The sequence below is a fragment of the Lepidochelys olivacea genome (assembly GCF_965140295.1).
Source record: "Lepidochelys olivacea isolate rLepOli2 genome assembly, chromosome: 15".
Classification (NCBI taxonomy): domain Eukaryota; kingdom Metazoa; phylum Chordata; order Testudines; family Cheloniidae; genus Lepidochelys; species Lepidochelys olivacea.
In genome coordinates, this window is record NC_140425.1 from 21618227 (window position 1) to 21631432 (window position 13206).

Below are 13206 nucleotides of genomic sequence, written 5' to 3' on the forward strand. Positions count from 1 at the left end.
CAACTGCTAAAGGATTAAAATTCCATGTACAATTGGAAGAGCACAATTCAATTCATCTCTAGTTAAAAGGCTCACTTCCAGCATGACTTTGAATTTCCTTGCTTTTGTTAACTTACATCTTCCTTATAGTTTCATAAAAAAATTTTTGTTAATTTATATGGAACACTCCAATAAATGTATAAACTTCCTAAGATACATCTGACTATTCATCCTGTGGAAGGCTTCTTCAAACGTTGCATAAGTTTGCTGTCTCCCCATATTTTTATGGGTATCCTAAAAATTTCTCACCTTTTCAACAACTTTTAAAAATTTCATCTATTTCTAAGCTTCCTCCATGTTAAGAACACACAGGGAATTTGATGGTTCTCATAATTGTTTCCACAACTGGAGGAAATTGTGTCTTTCTGTGCATTATTGCATACTTATGATCTATTTACTATGTAATATCCTGTATGCCAATACGCAAGCAATCCATTCACTGCTGTGGAGCTTTATTTACCAAAATACGTTTTCATTAATAATTCCTAGCCTGTTTTAAATTCAAAAGTCTAAACAAAATCTGAAATACTGAAAGAAATTGTTTTGCCTACCCTATAAATCAAAACTGCTATATATTCCAGCTGTATTTATTTAGTTTGTAAATTTTATTCCCATACTATTTGGAATTGATACAATATTAATTCTGAGAAGTTTTGTTTACACTGCAAAATAATTACAAGTACCTGTGATTGTCCACCATGGGTAGGTGCAGGTTTTAATGTTGGCCCCGTGTCACCTGATGTTAAGTTAGTAACTGCAGTTCTACCTGGAATACAAACTAAAGATAAACCAAGTGTTTATATTTATATCTATGATGTACAGAACCTCTCAGTCTTTACGGCGATATAACATTCTAACAATGTACCAATCTTGTCAGGATTCAAACAGCTGACAGATGTTCATACCAACTGCTTAAAAAACAAACAAAGCCCCAAAGGCAGAACAAAAGGACCATGGAACAGCCATTAAATACTAGCAAGCCAAGTTGAATTAGGACCAGTGACAGAGGTAAAAATTGCATAACCTGGTTATTCTCACTTCTGACAGAAATTAACCTGTTTTTGCTTCTACTTCAGTATACATACTGCAAGAGCTTTGTCCATTTAAAGTTCTCTTTGGGGAAAAAAGGCTTTGCTTTTTGTCTATAGCTTTGCTCAATTAACCTGCTTTTCTCCTTTAGTGAGAAGGTCTCATTTGTCTACAGGACAGATCTGAAGGAAAAAGTTGTTAAATTTACAAGATAATACAGAGGAGGAGGAGGAGGAGAAATTGATTTACAATCAGCTGGACTGGGCTTGTACTAAATAACCTTAATTTTTGTCCTCAGCTCTATTACTAGGACTTTGATTTATCTTCTCTTACTAGTGCATGTGATTATAAGTGTGGTATATCAAATTATTCTATCGTGATTAAAAAACCTAGTTTTGAGTCTCACCTTATAGGATTGTCAAGTATTCTCCACCATCTTATTTTTTTAAAGATGGTTTTGGTAAGTCTTTTCTGTATTTTTTCCCCTCTGTATTTATTTGTTCAGGGAAGAGCGACATGAAAGAGACAGTATTACTGTTAGGATTTTATATTCAGGCAATTCTTTTTGTACATTTACCATCTAGTATCTGCAGCGTATTGCTTTTGCAGGATTTAAGCAGCAGAGAGATGTTTAAATGTGAAGGCGAACCTAAGGTCACAACAAGTACCTGTGCCATAATAACTTGGCTCTGTATGAAGCACGTTGGTACAAACATGTAAATATATTGCCAATATTCATGTAATTACTTGTCTGTGTTCCTTCCCTTTCCCTACATATTTTGCACCACAAAAAATTATTGTCCTGTAAAGGAACACTAAATGTGTTCAGAAGTTGTGAGAGTGTTTTCGTCTTTCTGAAATTTGACTAAGCAAGTGTACAATCAACATTTCTGAGCAATGCCATTGCCTGGGTTTTGCTTTGCTTATGCAAAGACCTGGTGCTTTCATGATCTGGTGTGTATGCCATTTGCAACATTATTGTATTAGTCTGACAATTCGATAATTATCCAATTTTTAAAAAAATAAAAAAAAGAGTGTCCTGCCAGATAAAATGATGCTGTCATAATCTTAGGGATCTCATAGTAATTTAGATCTTCTTTCCAAAAATATATCAATTCAATATTCATACAATGAAACACAACATTTATATAATTAAAAATGCACCTAATACATCTTTTGTATAACATCTTTGCCTTATCTTGCAGCAGGTGTATGAATGCAGTTGCTTCCAAGTTCTTTCCCAAAACAGCTAAACCAGCTACTAGAATATTACACAATAGTAACAAATAAAACTACATACATCAAGGATAGCATTCACCTAGTGGGAACACAGTATTGTTCTTGATTTCTAGGGAAGATGTATAATTTCTTAGCACACACACTGCTCACCAATACTGAATGCTCTCAGTAGAAAGTTTGTACTAACTCCCTGCTACTCAATATGACACTGCATTTCGGGGCTGAATTGATACACTAATGAACAATTAGACTCAATTAGCACAATCTGTGGCAAATATATTATACAGTTAAGAGGAATAATCAACTGGAAGAAGCAAAGAGAGGACATCTTCTTGTGGAAACATTTTTACATTAAGCAAACGAGCGACTCTGAGCTTCCAGCATACATGCAAGTTTGCAATATACAGACACAAACTAAGCAATTATGGCTTCCCATCATCTGCAATAATGGCATTCATTCAGCATTTAAAGCAAAGTCTTGAAAGTCAAAATAGATACTTCCAAAATATTTTTTACTGTGCTTAAAAGATGAATCACAGAAGTCATTCTTTAGTTTTCCTTTATAATATATAAAAGTAGCCTCAGTAGTTTCAGGGAGACTCTTCTCTCATCTTAAACAAATAGAATGTTTAAGCTTTTTACTTCAGAAATATACGGTCCTGAGAATTACCTGTTTTTCTTGGAGAACTTTAGCAATATTAGTGGTACTGAAACTGCACTGAAACGTGGTATCACGGCTGAAGGATGAAACATTAAGCTATACCACCTTCCAACCTAAGACTGTTTTGGTTTAAAGATTTGTGTTCATTTCCAGTTTAGGTAACTCAATCCCTGCCACTTAAACAGAACAAAATAGCTCCATCAGTTAGCAAGGGCATGTTTCTGAATTAATAATGGCAATTACCTGGTACCAATTAATAAGCAACTTGAAATACATAAAAAGCAATTTTGCTAGGTAGATGTCAAACCGGAGACATAACGTCACGATAGAGCACCTACCTTGCTGTGTTACTGCTGTAGAAGCTGGCACACCTGCTTGGTGCTGGTTTCCCAAAGCATTAAGAGCATTCTGAACAGTTCCAGCTTGAGAGACTGTCTGCATGACAACTGGGCCCTGAGGCCGCAAGTACTGCTGGCCTGGAGCCGAAACAATTTGAAGAACACTTCCTGCAATTGTGAGTTAAATGAAAAAAATTACTCAGCGCAAAAGAGAGAAGAACCAAACGTCTTCTCTGGCAGGGTGTATTGCCGCAACAGGTAAGGCATACCCTGCTGGGAATATCTCATTCAAAGTGAATGGATGTAAAGATACTGTTCATCTAATGCAAGAATTATTAATCTGAAACTAATTGAAGGAAGTTCTTAAAATTACATCATTTCCTTACATGCCAGAAGGAAAAGGCAGCAAGGTATTCGGAATCTATGTAGGTATTTGTTTTTAAAATTACTCCCAATTATGTAATTTCTTTCCCCAAATATACAATATTTTAATTTTAATTTTGCTGTACATCTAATTTACTTACCGGATTCAAAATTTAAGATTTTCTGCTGTGAGGACAACCATTTTCTCAAAGTTACATATAGAAATATCCCCACTTAGGAAAGGAACCTCATAGGCTAAATCATTTTAAAACTAGGAAAAGCCCATCACCTTCCCTCCGCAATTACATCTATTTCATGGGCCTAATTAAAGTCTCTTCTTTTGCAGCTAAGCAAATTTCCCGAGAATCTGGGAGTTTACAAACCACAGAACCTCCATAACCAGAGCCAAGAGGGGCTGTTTCAGAGCAAGAATATCGTATGCCATGTACTCTGCCCATGGCAGTGGCTGGGTTAAAATAGACACACATTAGTTTATTATGGAGAGGTGCAGAAACAAGGTTAAAGATTACTTTAATTTTGCTCCACATGACTGTGTATTTAATTTTTAATTAAAGCATTACTTTACTCTATTTGCACGATATACATATAAGAATATATTCACGAATGAAATATTCAAATAAAATTTATAAAAATGCTGTAACCACATTTCCTCCAACAGGTGTATATTTTTTCTAGAGAGATCTACCTTGCTGCCCCTCACAGCACACACACAGAGGAAAGACACAACAAATGGTATTATCAATGGAAAAAAATACCTCCTTTTTTAATATGCTTAAAGTACAGCAATGAGGAAAGCCTTCCCCGTTCCAATGATCTAGGGTATCAGCATTAGAAAACCCACTGATTGAAGCTGGACAGAAGAGTACCTTGCAGCTGCAGAGGCTGCCCTGCCGTCAGCTGGCGGAGTTGGCTGTGTGATAAAGTAAATTTATTCCCTTGAAACTGCAGTGTTACAGGTGTCTCTGGCTGTGCGATTCTGCCTTGTGCTGATGCTATGGAGGCCAGGTGGGCAATTTTTACTACCTCACCACCTGTTAAGGAGGGAAACATACATTAATGAATGCCCTTCTGTCCCAACAATTCTAAATGTTGGTTAGTAAACTGGTGCTGAAGCGCCTTCCATGCATAATTATATAAAGTGCTTCAAAAGTGTCATATAAAAGTTCAGCAGGTATTGCTTTCTGTGATTGTTGGACAGACTGGAAAAAACCGATCATTTAAAATTAAACATCAACATTTGAGAAGTTATCCATTCTCTTTTAGTTGCAAAAAGTGTAAAAGCTACCTGAAAACTCATGTGACACTTTATAACAGAATAAGTATACATATTAAAGTGATCTCCACTGCCTTTTCAAGAGCACTAAGAAAGGCTTAAAGAAGAGACAAAATATTCACTCAAAATAAAATGAGAAAAAACACATTTTAAAAAGCTTGAAGATTAAAATGTGCAGCGTAAGCAAGATTTATATTAAGTGAGCTGCACTTTTAGACAAGCCAGAAAGCTCTAAAATTATAAGTATCGAGATTTTTCTGATTTAAATGCAGAAAGTTTACAAGCAAAAAGCGTCAAGTATAGTTACAAAATGGTGGCATGAAACTTAGCTTTTGTAAAGGCAGTGCATTACCCCAGAGAGAAAAATTAATACATCGGTGCTCAGTATTCTATATACATGCTAATAGGCAGGGCACATACAACCTTAAAGCAAAGCCTCACTGCTTTTCTCTGCCTAACAGTTGTGACTTTTGTCTCTGCGAGAGAGGTCTTTAAGCAGATGGATTAGTGTTTAATATGAAAAGAATAATTAGGATAGAGCTAAAACATTTGGTCTGAAGGAAGTCTTGCCAGCAGAGGAAACATGCAGAAATAGGAGATTAAGTTGACACCACTAATGTATGTCCACAGCAATTCTATTGTTTCTTATCCAATTTTTGATTTTCCTTGGTCATAAGCAGCGTAGTGAGCAAGGCTAATCAGAAGAGTGAAAAAAAACAAAGATTCTGTACACATTTTAGGGTGCCTAGTAACTTAACCTCATTGTAGTAAAAAGGTGGGAGAAACCTTGAAAGGGGAGGCCACTTACTAGGCAACCGTGCCTGGGCCTGAGAGGTCAGTACCAGCCTCTGAGGCAGCACACTTTGTTGGAGGGTGTGCGAGGGGGCCTGTGGCTGGGTCTGGCCTAGCTGTGAGGCCTGGGCAGTGGTCTGACCCCGCTGCTTCACAGGATGGGCTGTGCTAGTTGCTGTGGTGAAGGTCGCTGCTGGCTGGTGTCTTGGAGCACTGGTAGAAGCCTGAGTTGTCTGAAACTGTGCTGCTGCCGCTGCAATCAATAAGGTTTGTTTGGGCAAGTTGTTAGAGGGTTTAGCTCCAGTGCTTTAAACAACCTGCATTAAAAAGAAACCTTCCAACAGGGTGTTACAATGGCTAAAGGAATGGCTTTTCCTTCCAGACTGGGGTTCCTACCCGTACCTATCGCGCCATCCTATTTTTACAACAGTATATCATTGGTAAGCATTTCTTAAAAAGACGAAGTATATACACAAAAGCCCTGTAAAACCCTAAACTCAAGAGAACATTATATACAGTTGGGGGTTTAAATACCAATTGTGTCCCACTATATTTCATGCATTATCAGTTCGGCTACACCGGATTAGCTTTGCACTACAATGGTAGGTCACACTGTAGCAACTAGTGGAGGAAATGTACTGGCTATTAGCTTGTTTTTATTTTATTTTTTTAAAAGCCATTAGCAATCTAGATCATCAAGCTAGAGGAAAGAAGAGTTCTATTAACAAACTAGCATATGTCAGTATATTCAGAGGCTTAACTAACTCAGGTCGCAATACCTTTCTTACCTTGATTTGCAGATACTGTAGCAATGGGTGACCTTCCTCGCCCTTGTCCCTGCTGAGTTACTGTTGCTGTGGTCACTGTCCGCTGTACTTGAGCACTTGGAAAAACTACAGTCCTGCCCTCAGGCTTCTGCCCATACTGAACTGGCTGAAACAACCTGCAAAGTACATGCAAAATAAAAGCTTAAGAGAAAATGATTAACCCACTCAACTTTCCCAGGGGAACAGGGAGACCAAGCCCACCTGTGCCTGCTAAATTTAAGCTTTCCTTTAAAAAAAAACAAATTTCAACTGACGCAATGCTGATTTCTTGAATCTGCAGACCAACAGCTTCATTGCCTCGGCTGCTGCTCACAGCTTTTCCAAGAGCAGCAACAGCATGACACTGAAAAAGAAGCGGATTGGCTTCATGAACTACTCTTCAAAACCCTTGTGGACAGCAGTGAAACCAACTAAAAATCGCTGACACTGTTGCTTGGAAAAGCTATGACTTGTAACACATAGGTGTGGAGTTGTATGAGGAAAGGAGAAGCCATAAGGAGGAGCGGAGCAAAGATATCCGGCCACTCGACCCAGCTAAGGAGAAGGAAGGAAGACAAGAAGGAAAGTTCCTTCTCCTTTGCAGATGTTTGCGTCTACAAGGGAGCATCTGAATAGGACTCAACACTGGTAGAAATTCCAGCATCCCACTTCTGCCTTCACTGATCAGTCTCTTATCTAATCATATTTAATACCAGACTCTGGCTGGCAGATATCTGATAAAGTTTGCAAGTCTTGTTATTACATACTAGAAAATCTACATGTATGCAGAAGTGCTGCAAAATCTGTACACTAAGCCCCAAGGGGATGAATTGCCACATTTCTTTCACCACAACACCAAGTGATAGATTCCAGCATATACTTGTGTAGTACACATGCAGAAGAATTAAAACTACTACGATGGGCTGCAAGAATCGAGGCAGAAAGCAGGAAAAAGAAGGAGGTCCTCAGAATTTTCAAAGGGAAGTGGGGCACCCCCCTATGGCATCTCTAGAAAAAAAATCTCTACAACCTCCAGATTCTTCAGTACATTGGTTCCTTACAAGAGAAATACTGTTAGAAAGCATACCACTGTTTGTTCCTATGCTATTGCAGACACAGATAAATGTCTGAAGAACTACCTGCAAAATATTCACTAATTCTGCAAGATTTGCTTTCAGTATTTTCGGATTCCTAGACCCAAAGACGATTTACTTCTATATTAGTGTGAACCATAACACCACACTAGCCAAAGTAAAAATTCAGCAAGCCTAGAGATTGACTCAAAGTGGATTTCGTGGCTTGTCTACACTGTGCTGCAGTGCGGACTATGGGAGTGTGAACTGCAGAAAGCACTAAAATGTTGTGCTCTAACTGCCTCACGTGGATGCTGCTGGCACACAGTAAAACGTACCTACCTGGCGTTAACATATGTTAACGCAAACTAGGTACCTTTTAGTTGCGCCAGCAGCACCCACACAAGGCAGTTAGGTTGCAACATTTTGATGCCCTCTGCCATTCACATCTCCACAGTCAACACTGCAGCACAGCACAGACGTAGCCTGTGTCTTGTGTTTCACAAAGCAGCTCCATACAACGTGCCTGTCATGAAAGTGCATCATGTCATAATGATGTTTTGTTGTTGATCTAGAGCCCGAGTCTGCTCAACTAACCCCCATTATCAGTTTATAGCACGCTTTACTAAACCAAAATCTAGTTTTGAGGGCAAACGAGCTGAAAGTGTGCCATACAATACTAACAAAATACAGAGTATGATGTGGTCTGACGAATGTAATGCATTACCAGAAGGGATCTTTAAATCTAACATTCAGTTTCATGGAGAAACATTTTGAAAATACAATGAACCTATAAACTAGATACAGGTAGAACTCAGTGACAGATGACTTCTGACAAGTTTAAGATGAACTGCATTCCTTTTTAAATATTCTAGCTCAAAGCAATAGCATTTTCATATGAAGTTGGGTGTACCTGCTTGGTTTGAGCTTCACGGGGTGGGGTCTGGCTGGATGATGAGGGGAGCTGTAAATCTCTTCAATAAGCTTTCTGGTCACCTTTTGTTTTGGCAGCACTTGTGCTTCATAGTGAGTCATTTTATTTTCTACCCCAATCAGATCAAAAAGACACATGTCTGTATCCTAGGGTTATTGTAAAACAATAAGGTTTACAAGTCAGCACATAAAAATAATAAAGTTCAACATAAATGACACAGAAAAATTAGACTCTCACCTTTTGGCTGTTTAAAGTGAAACTAATATTGCTGGCTTTTCTCATTTACAGCATACATTTCAACGGGGGGTGGGAAAATCAGGATTTTTTTTTAAACTAATAAAAGTTAAACTGAAAATGCCAAATCTCCAGGTATTTTTTTGGCCGTAACTACAGTTGACAGTCCCATCTTTAGTATTAAATTGGCTAGGAGAGGAATTAAACTGAGAAGAGTTAGGGAAATCAGGACTCTGTTTTACCTAAGTTGCAGTTTTCCTGGTATTTCAAATATCATCAACTGAGCAAAATACCAGCAAATACAGTTTGTAAATATAAATACAGGGCATACACAGATTTTTAAGAGTGTGGAAAAAAGGTTCAACTGTCTTTTTAACATGCCCATCATTACGTAGGCATAGTACATACGCACTAAAGACAGCAACAAACCTATCCAAAGGGACCATGCCTTCGACTTTTAGCCTGCTTTCTTAAGGTGAAGAGGTTGTTTTCCCTTGCTCGTCTAGAGCGACACTACTACTTTGGCAATAAGCCATCCCAAGCATCACCAGTGCTAACACAAGAACAATAGTGCAAAGAATCAGAAAGTTCTCACCCTGGTATTAAAAAAGAAAGTCACAGTGTCCCCTGCTATCCCATACTATCCCCAGGCAATTATAAATCCTGAAAGCAGGAAAATTAATTGGAACCCTGTAATTAAATATACTGCTACAGCCTATCCAGATTTTCTTCTCATTGAAGAGTGTTTTTTGGGGCATAGGAAAGCTCCTGAAGACAAAAAAATACATAACAGTAATGCAAAATTAAGCCAATTTCTCTTCGGACAGCTGGAACACGAATGCAAACTTATTACTCGACCATTTCTTAAAACTCATACTGCAGGGAGAAAGAAAAATGTAGTAACGTGTTCAGTTAGGTGGTGGACTCCCAATAGCAAATTCATCCCACTTATAATCTACAGTTGGGCTTGTAGCACAGTCCCGTGAATGAGAGACTGATGCTGTGTTCACTAAACACCAACATTCTGCAAAGACAATTTTTAAACAGTTCACTTTTCCACTCACCTTCCAAATATCCCGCTCTAGTGCTTTTAGAACCAAAGAAGCAGTTCCGTATTCTAGTGCCTCTGATACATATGAGGAACTGGAAAGCCTGGGATTTATCAGGTCAGGGTGATTACAAATCCTTTGCAGCTGCATGAGAACGTAAAGGACACTGACAAAATGTCCACTTTTAAGAGCTTCCTGGGTTCTATCAAATAAAAAAAAATAATTTAAAATTTCTCAGTTTAAGCATAGTTTTTATAAAGCCTGAAACAGATGGCATTGAACTCATAGGGCTAGAATTTGAAGTGTAATGTGTTAAATAGCAATCTTAATATATACTTAGGTTTTAAATGGAGAGATGTTCCAGGAGTATTTAGTGTAACACAATATCATTTCAAAATATGTAAATGTGCATTTGGAATTATGAAACTGAGGAACCAAGGACACTGCCTAAAGTCAAAAACAGTCTAAACCACGGGCAGCATCCGGCCCGCCAGACATTTTAATCTGGCCCTCGAGCTCCTGCTGGGGAGTGGGGTCTGAAGTTTGCCTGGCTCCGGCGCTCCCGCCGGGGAGCAGGGTTGGGGACCGCTCCGCGTGGCTCCTGGAAGTAGCGGCATGCCTCTCCCCGCCCTGGCTCCTATGCGCAGGGCAGCCAGGGGGCTCCGCTCCATACGCTGCCCCCACCCCAAGCAACTCCCATTGGCCGGGAACCACAGCCAAAGGGAGCTGCAGGGGCAGCATGTGCAGACGGGGCAGCGTGCAGTAGAGACACCTGGCCGCACCTCCACATAGGACACAGAGCGGGGACGTGCCACTGCTTCTGGGAGCCACTTGAGGTAAGCGCCACCCAGAGCCTGCACCCCTGAGCCACCCCCTCGTGCCCCAACCCCCTGACCCAGCCCTAATCCCTCTCCTGCCCTGGCACACCCTCCTGCACCCCAAACTCCTCATTCCCAGCCCCACGCCACAGCCCGCACCCCCAGCCAGAGCCCCCTCCTGCACCCTGAACTCCTCATTTCCGGCCCCACCCTGGAGCCCACATCCGCAGCCAGAGCCCTCACCTCCTCCTGCACCCCAGCCCCAATTTCGTGAGCATTCATGACCTGCCATACAATTTCTATAACCAGATGTGGCCCTCGGGCCAAAAAGTTTGCCCACCCCTGGTCTAAACAGACAGGTTCTCCACCCCACAACTCTGTCAGTCAGCAGCATCCTTACCCACACCACTATTCCTATCGTTTCACTCCTGGACATCCCATGAGTAGCAACTGACTGTTCTGTTGAACTCTGGTGGCTTTGTGGTTTGAAGAAGCACCCACAGAGGATAAAAATTATTCCAAAACAGCTTTTAATTGACCATGATAACTTGATTTTAGGCTTCCAGAAGTAACTGGTTGCTTTTTTCAAAGCCCATCATATTATTTGGCTCTAATGTTAGAAGTTTCAGGGTAGTTATGTCATATTCTTTGGTCACGAAAAGGTTAGGAAAAATATTAAATGCAACCACCCAGGACTTAAGTAGTTTTTTAAATCTCCTTATCCAAAGAGTAGAATCATAAGATTTTTTCACTTTGCTATTTGAATTACTTACCCTGGCTGCAATATGACATCTTCATACATAGCCTTTTGCCGGTTAGACAGACGACACTTTAGCACATGTTCATATTTTTTTGTTAGTTGCTTTTCAACATCTCTCTTTGATCTTCGCAAAATAAATGGTTGAATCATCTGAAAAATTTCATAGAATCATAGAATATCAGGGTTGGAAGGGACCTCAGGAGGTCATCTAGTCCAACCCCCTGCTCAAAAGCAGGACCCATACCCAATTAAATCATCCCAGCCAGGGCTTTGTCAAGCCTGACCTTAAAAACTTCTAAGGAAGGAGATTCCGCCACCTCCCTAGGCAACGCATTCCAGTGTTTCACTAGGAGGGTGGTGAAAAAGTTTTTCCTAATATCCAACCTAAACCTCCCCCACTGCAACTTGAGACCATTACTCCTTGTCCTGTCCTCTTCCAACACTGAGAATAGTCTAGAACCATCCTCTCTGGAACTACCTCTCAGGTAGTTGAAAGCAGCTATCAAATCCCCCCTCATTCTTCTCTTCTGCAGACTAAACAATCCCAGTTCCCTCAGCCTCTCCTCATAAGTCATGTGTTCCAGACCCCTAATCATTTTTGTTGCCCTTCGCTGGACTCTTTCCAATTTATCCACATCCTTCTTGTAGTGTGGGGCCCAAAACTGGACACAGTACTCCAGATGAGGCCTCACCAATGTCGAATAGAGGGGGACGATCACGTCCCTCGATCTGCTCGCTAATTCATAATAAATTAAATAATCTTCCCTCACATTAAAGATACTTTGACAACTTGAAGCTAAGATTACCAGATATAATGCACACACAAGCAGCAGTTATGCAGGCACTTGTGTATAACGCGATTACGCTGCTACAAAACTGGCCGCAAAACTGCTGCTTGTTGGTTTTTATAATTTCTGCATAAAGGTGCTCCGAAATCTAAGCTTTCGGTTTTCTTTTGCTTTTTGTTAAAGACAATTTTAGCCCTTATTGGCCGTGGGGAAACCCACACAAATCAAAACCCACCCTACAAGCTGGAAAAAGAATGTAAGTCAACCCTCCCCCAAGTCTGAAATGGCAGCTTTGAGAGAGGTGTGAACTGCTTGTATTCATAGTAAAGAGATGCTAAAGACTGATAATTATTTCAGTGATTATCATTTTAGCAGACACTTCCAGTTTCTCCCCCAACAATTTCTAAAATGCCCTTCTATCAGTATAAAATTCTGTGGCACACATTGAAAATTTGTGCACACCATATAAACAGCCAAACTGAACATGCAAATCTTTCTTAAGGTTTTACTAATGATTGTACTGGATTCCCAGGGGCAGATGGCTTGGGAAGATCCCTGCTGCATAAATTCTGGGCTCCATACTTTAGGCCCAGTGTTCCACATAAGACACAATGCTCTGATCAATGTATAACACAATGCTTATAGAAGGAGTTCCTGTATCAGCTGATCCAAATGTTAAGAAAAGGCAGAGAATTCATCAATCTGAACCCTCCTGAGTCAACTGTGTTTGGATACTGACGTAAAAATGAGAAAAAAATTAAGTGACATACTCTGTGTAATCTTATAACAAGTTTATGGCAATAATCCTGATTCTCCTCATTGGCTGCCTTCACTGGGAAATCTAGATAAGATCTGGAAATTCCTGGAATTAGAAAATGCACCATGGTCCACAACTCCATCAAAGTGTTATGCAAAGGAGTGTCTATCAGGAGCAAACGATGCTGGCTGTGAACAATAAGAAAAAGAAACTCAGTAATGAGGTTTAACAA

At 39.9% G+C, this 13206-nt stretch overlaps 1 protein-coding gene across 8 annotated transcripts in view; it reads right to left on the minus strand.

The window, feature by feature from the left end:
- EP400 (E1A binding protein p400) overlaps window positions 1-13206 on the minus strand; it is a 63468-nt gene that overhangs the window by 27249 nt on the left and 23013 nt on the right. For 7 of the 8 annotated variants that reach the window (XM_084649315.1, XM_084649313.1, XM_084649312.1 and 4 more), the window contains 9 exons: window positions 12988-13162; window positions 11443-11579; window positions 9867-10053; window positions 8548-8714; window positions 6544-6698; window positions 5772-6008; window positions 4557-4721; window positions 3307-3474; window positions 723-817 (listed from right to left, as the gene is read on the minus strand). In XM_084649315.1, the coding sequence (XP_084505441.1) occupies window positions 723-817; window positions 3307-3474; window positions 4557-4721; window positions 5772-6008; window positions 6544-6698; window positions 8548-8714; window positions 9867-10053; window positions 11443-11579; window positions 12988-13162 (1486 nt within the window). Of the gene's footprint in view, window positions 1-722; window positions 818-3302; window positions 3475-4556; window positions 4722-5771; window positions 6009-6543; window positions 6699-8547; window positions 8715-9866; window positions 10054-11442; window positions 11580-12987; window positions 13163-13206 lie in introns of all 8 variants that reach the window. The other variant, XM_084649310.1, reaches the window with a different exon arrangement.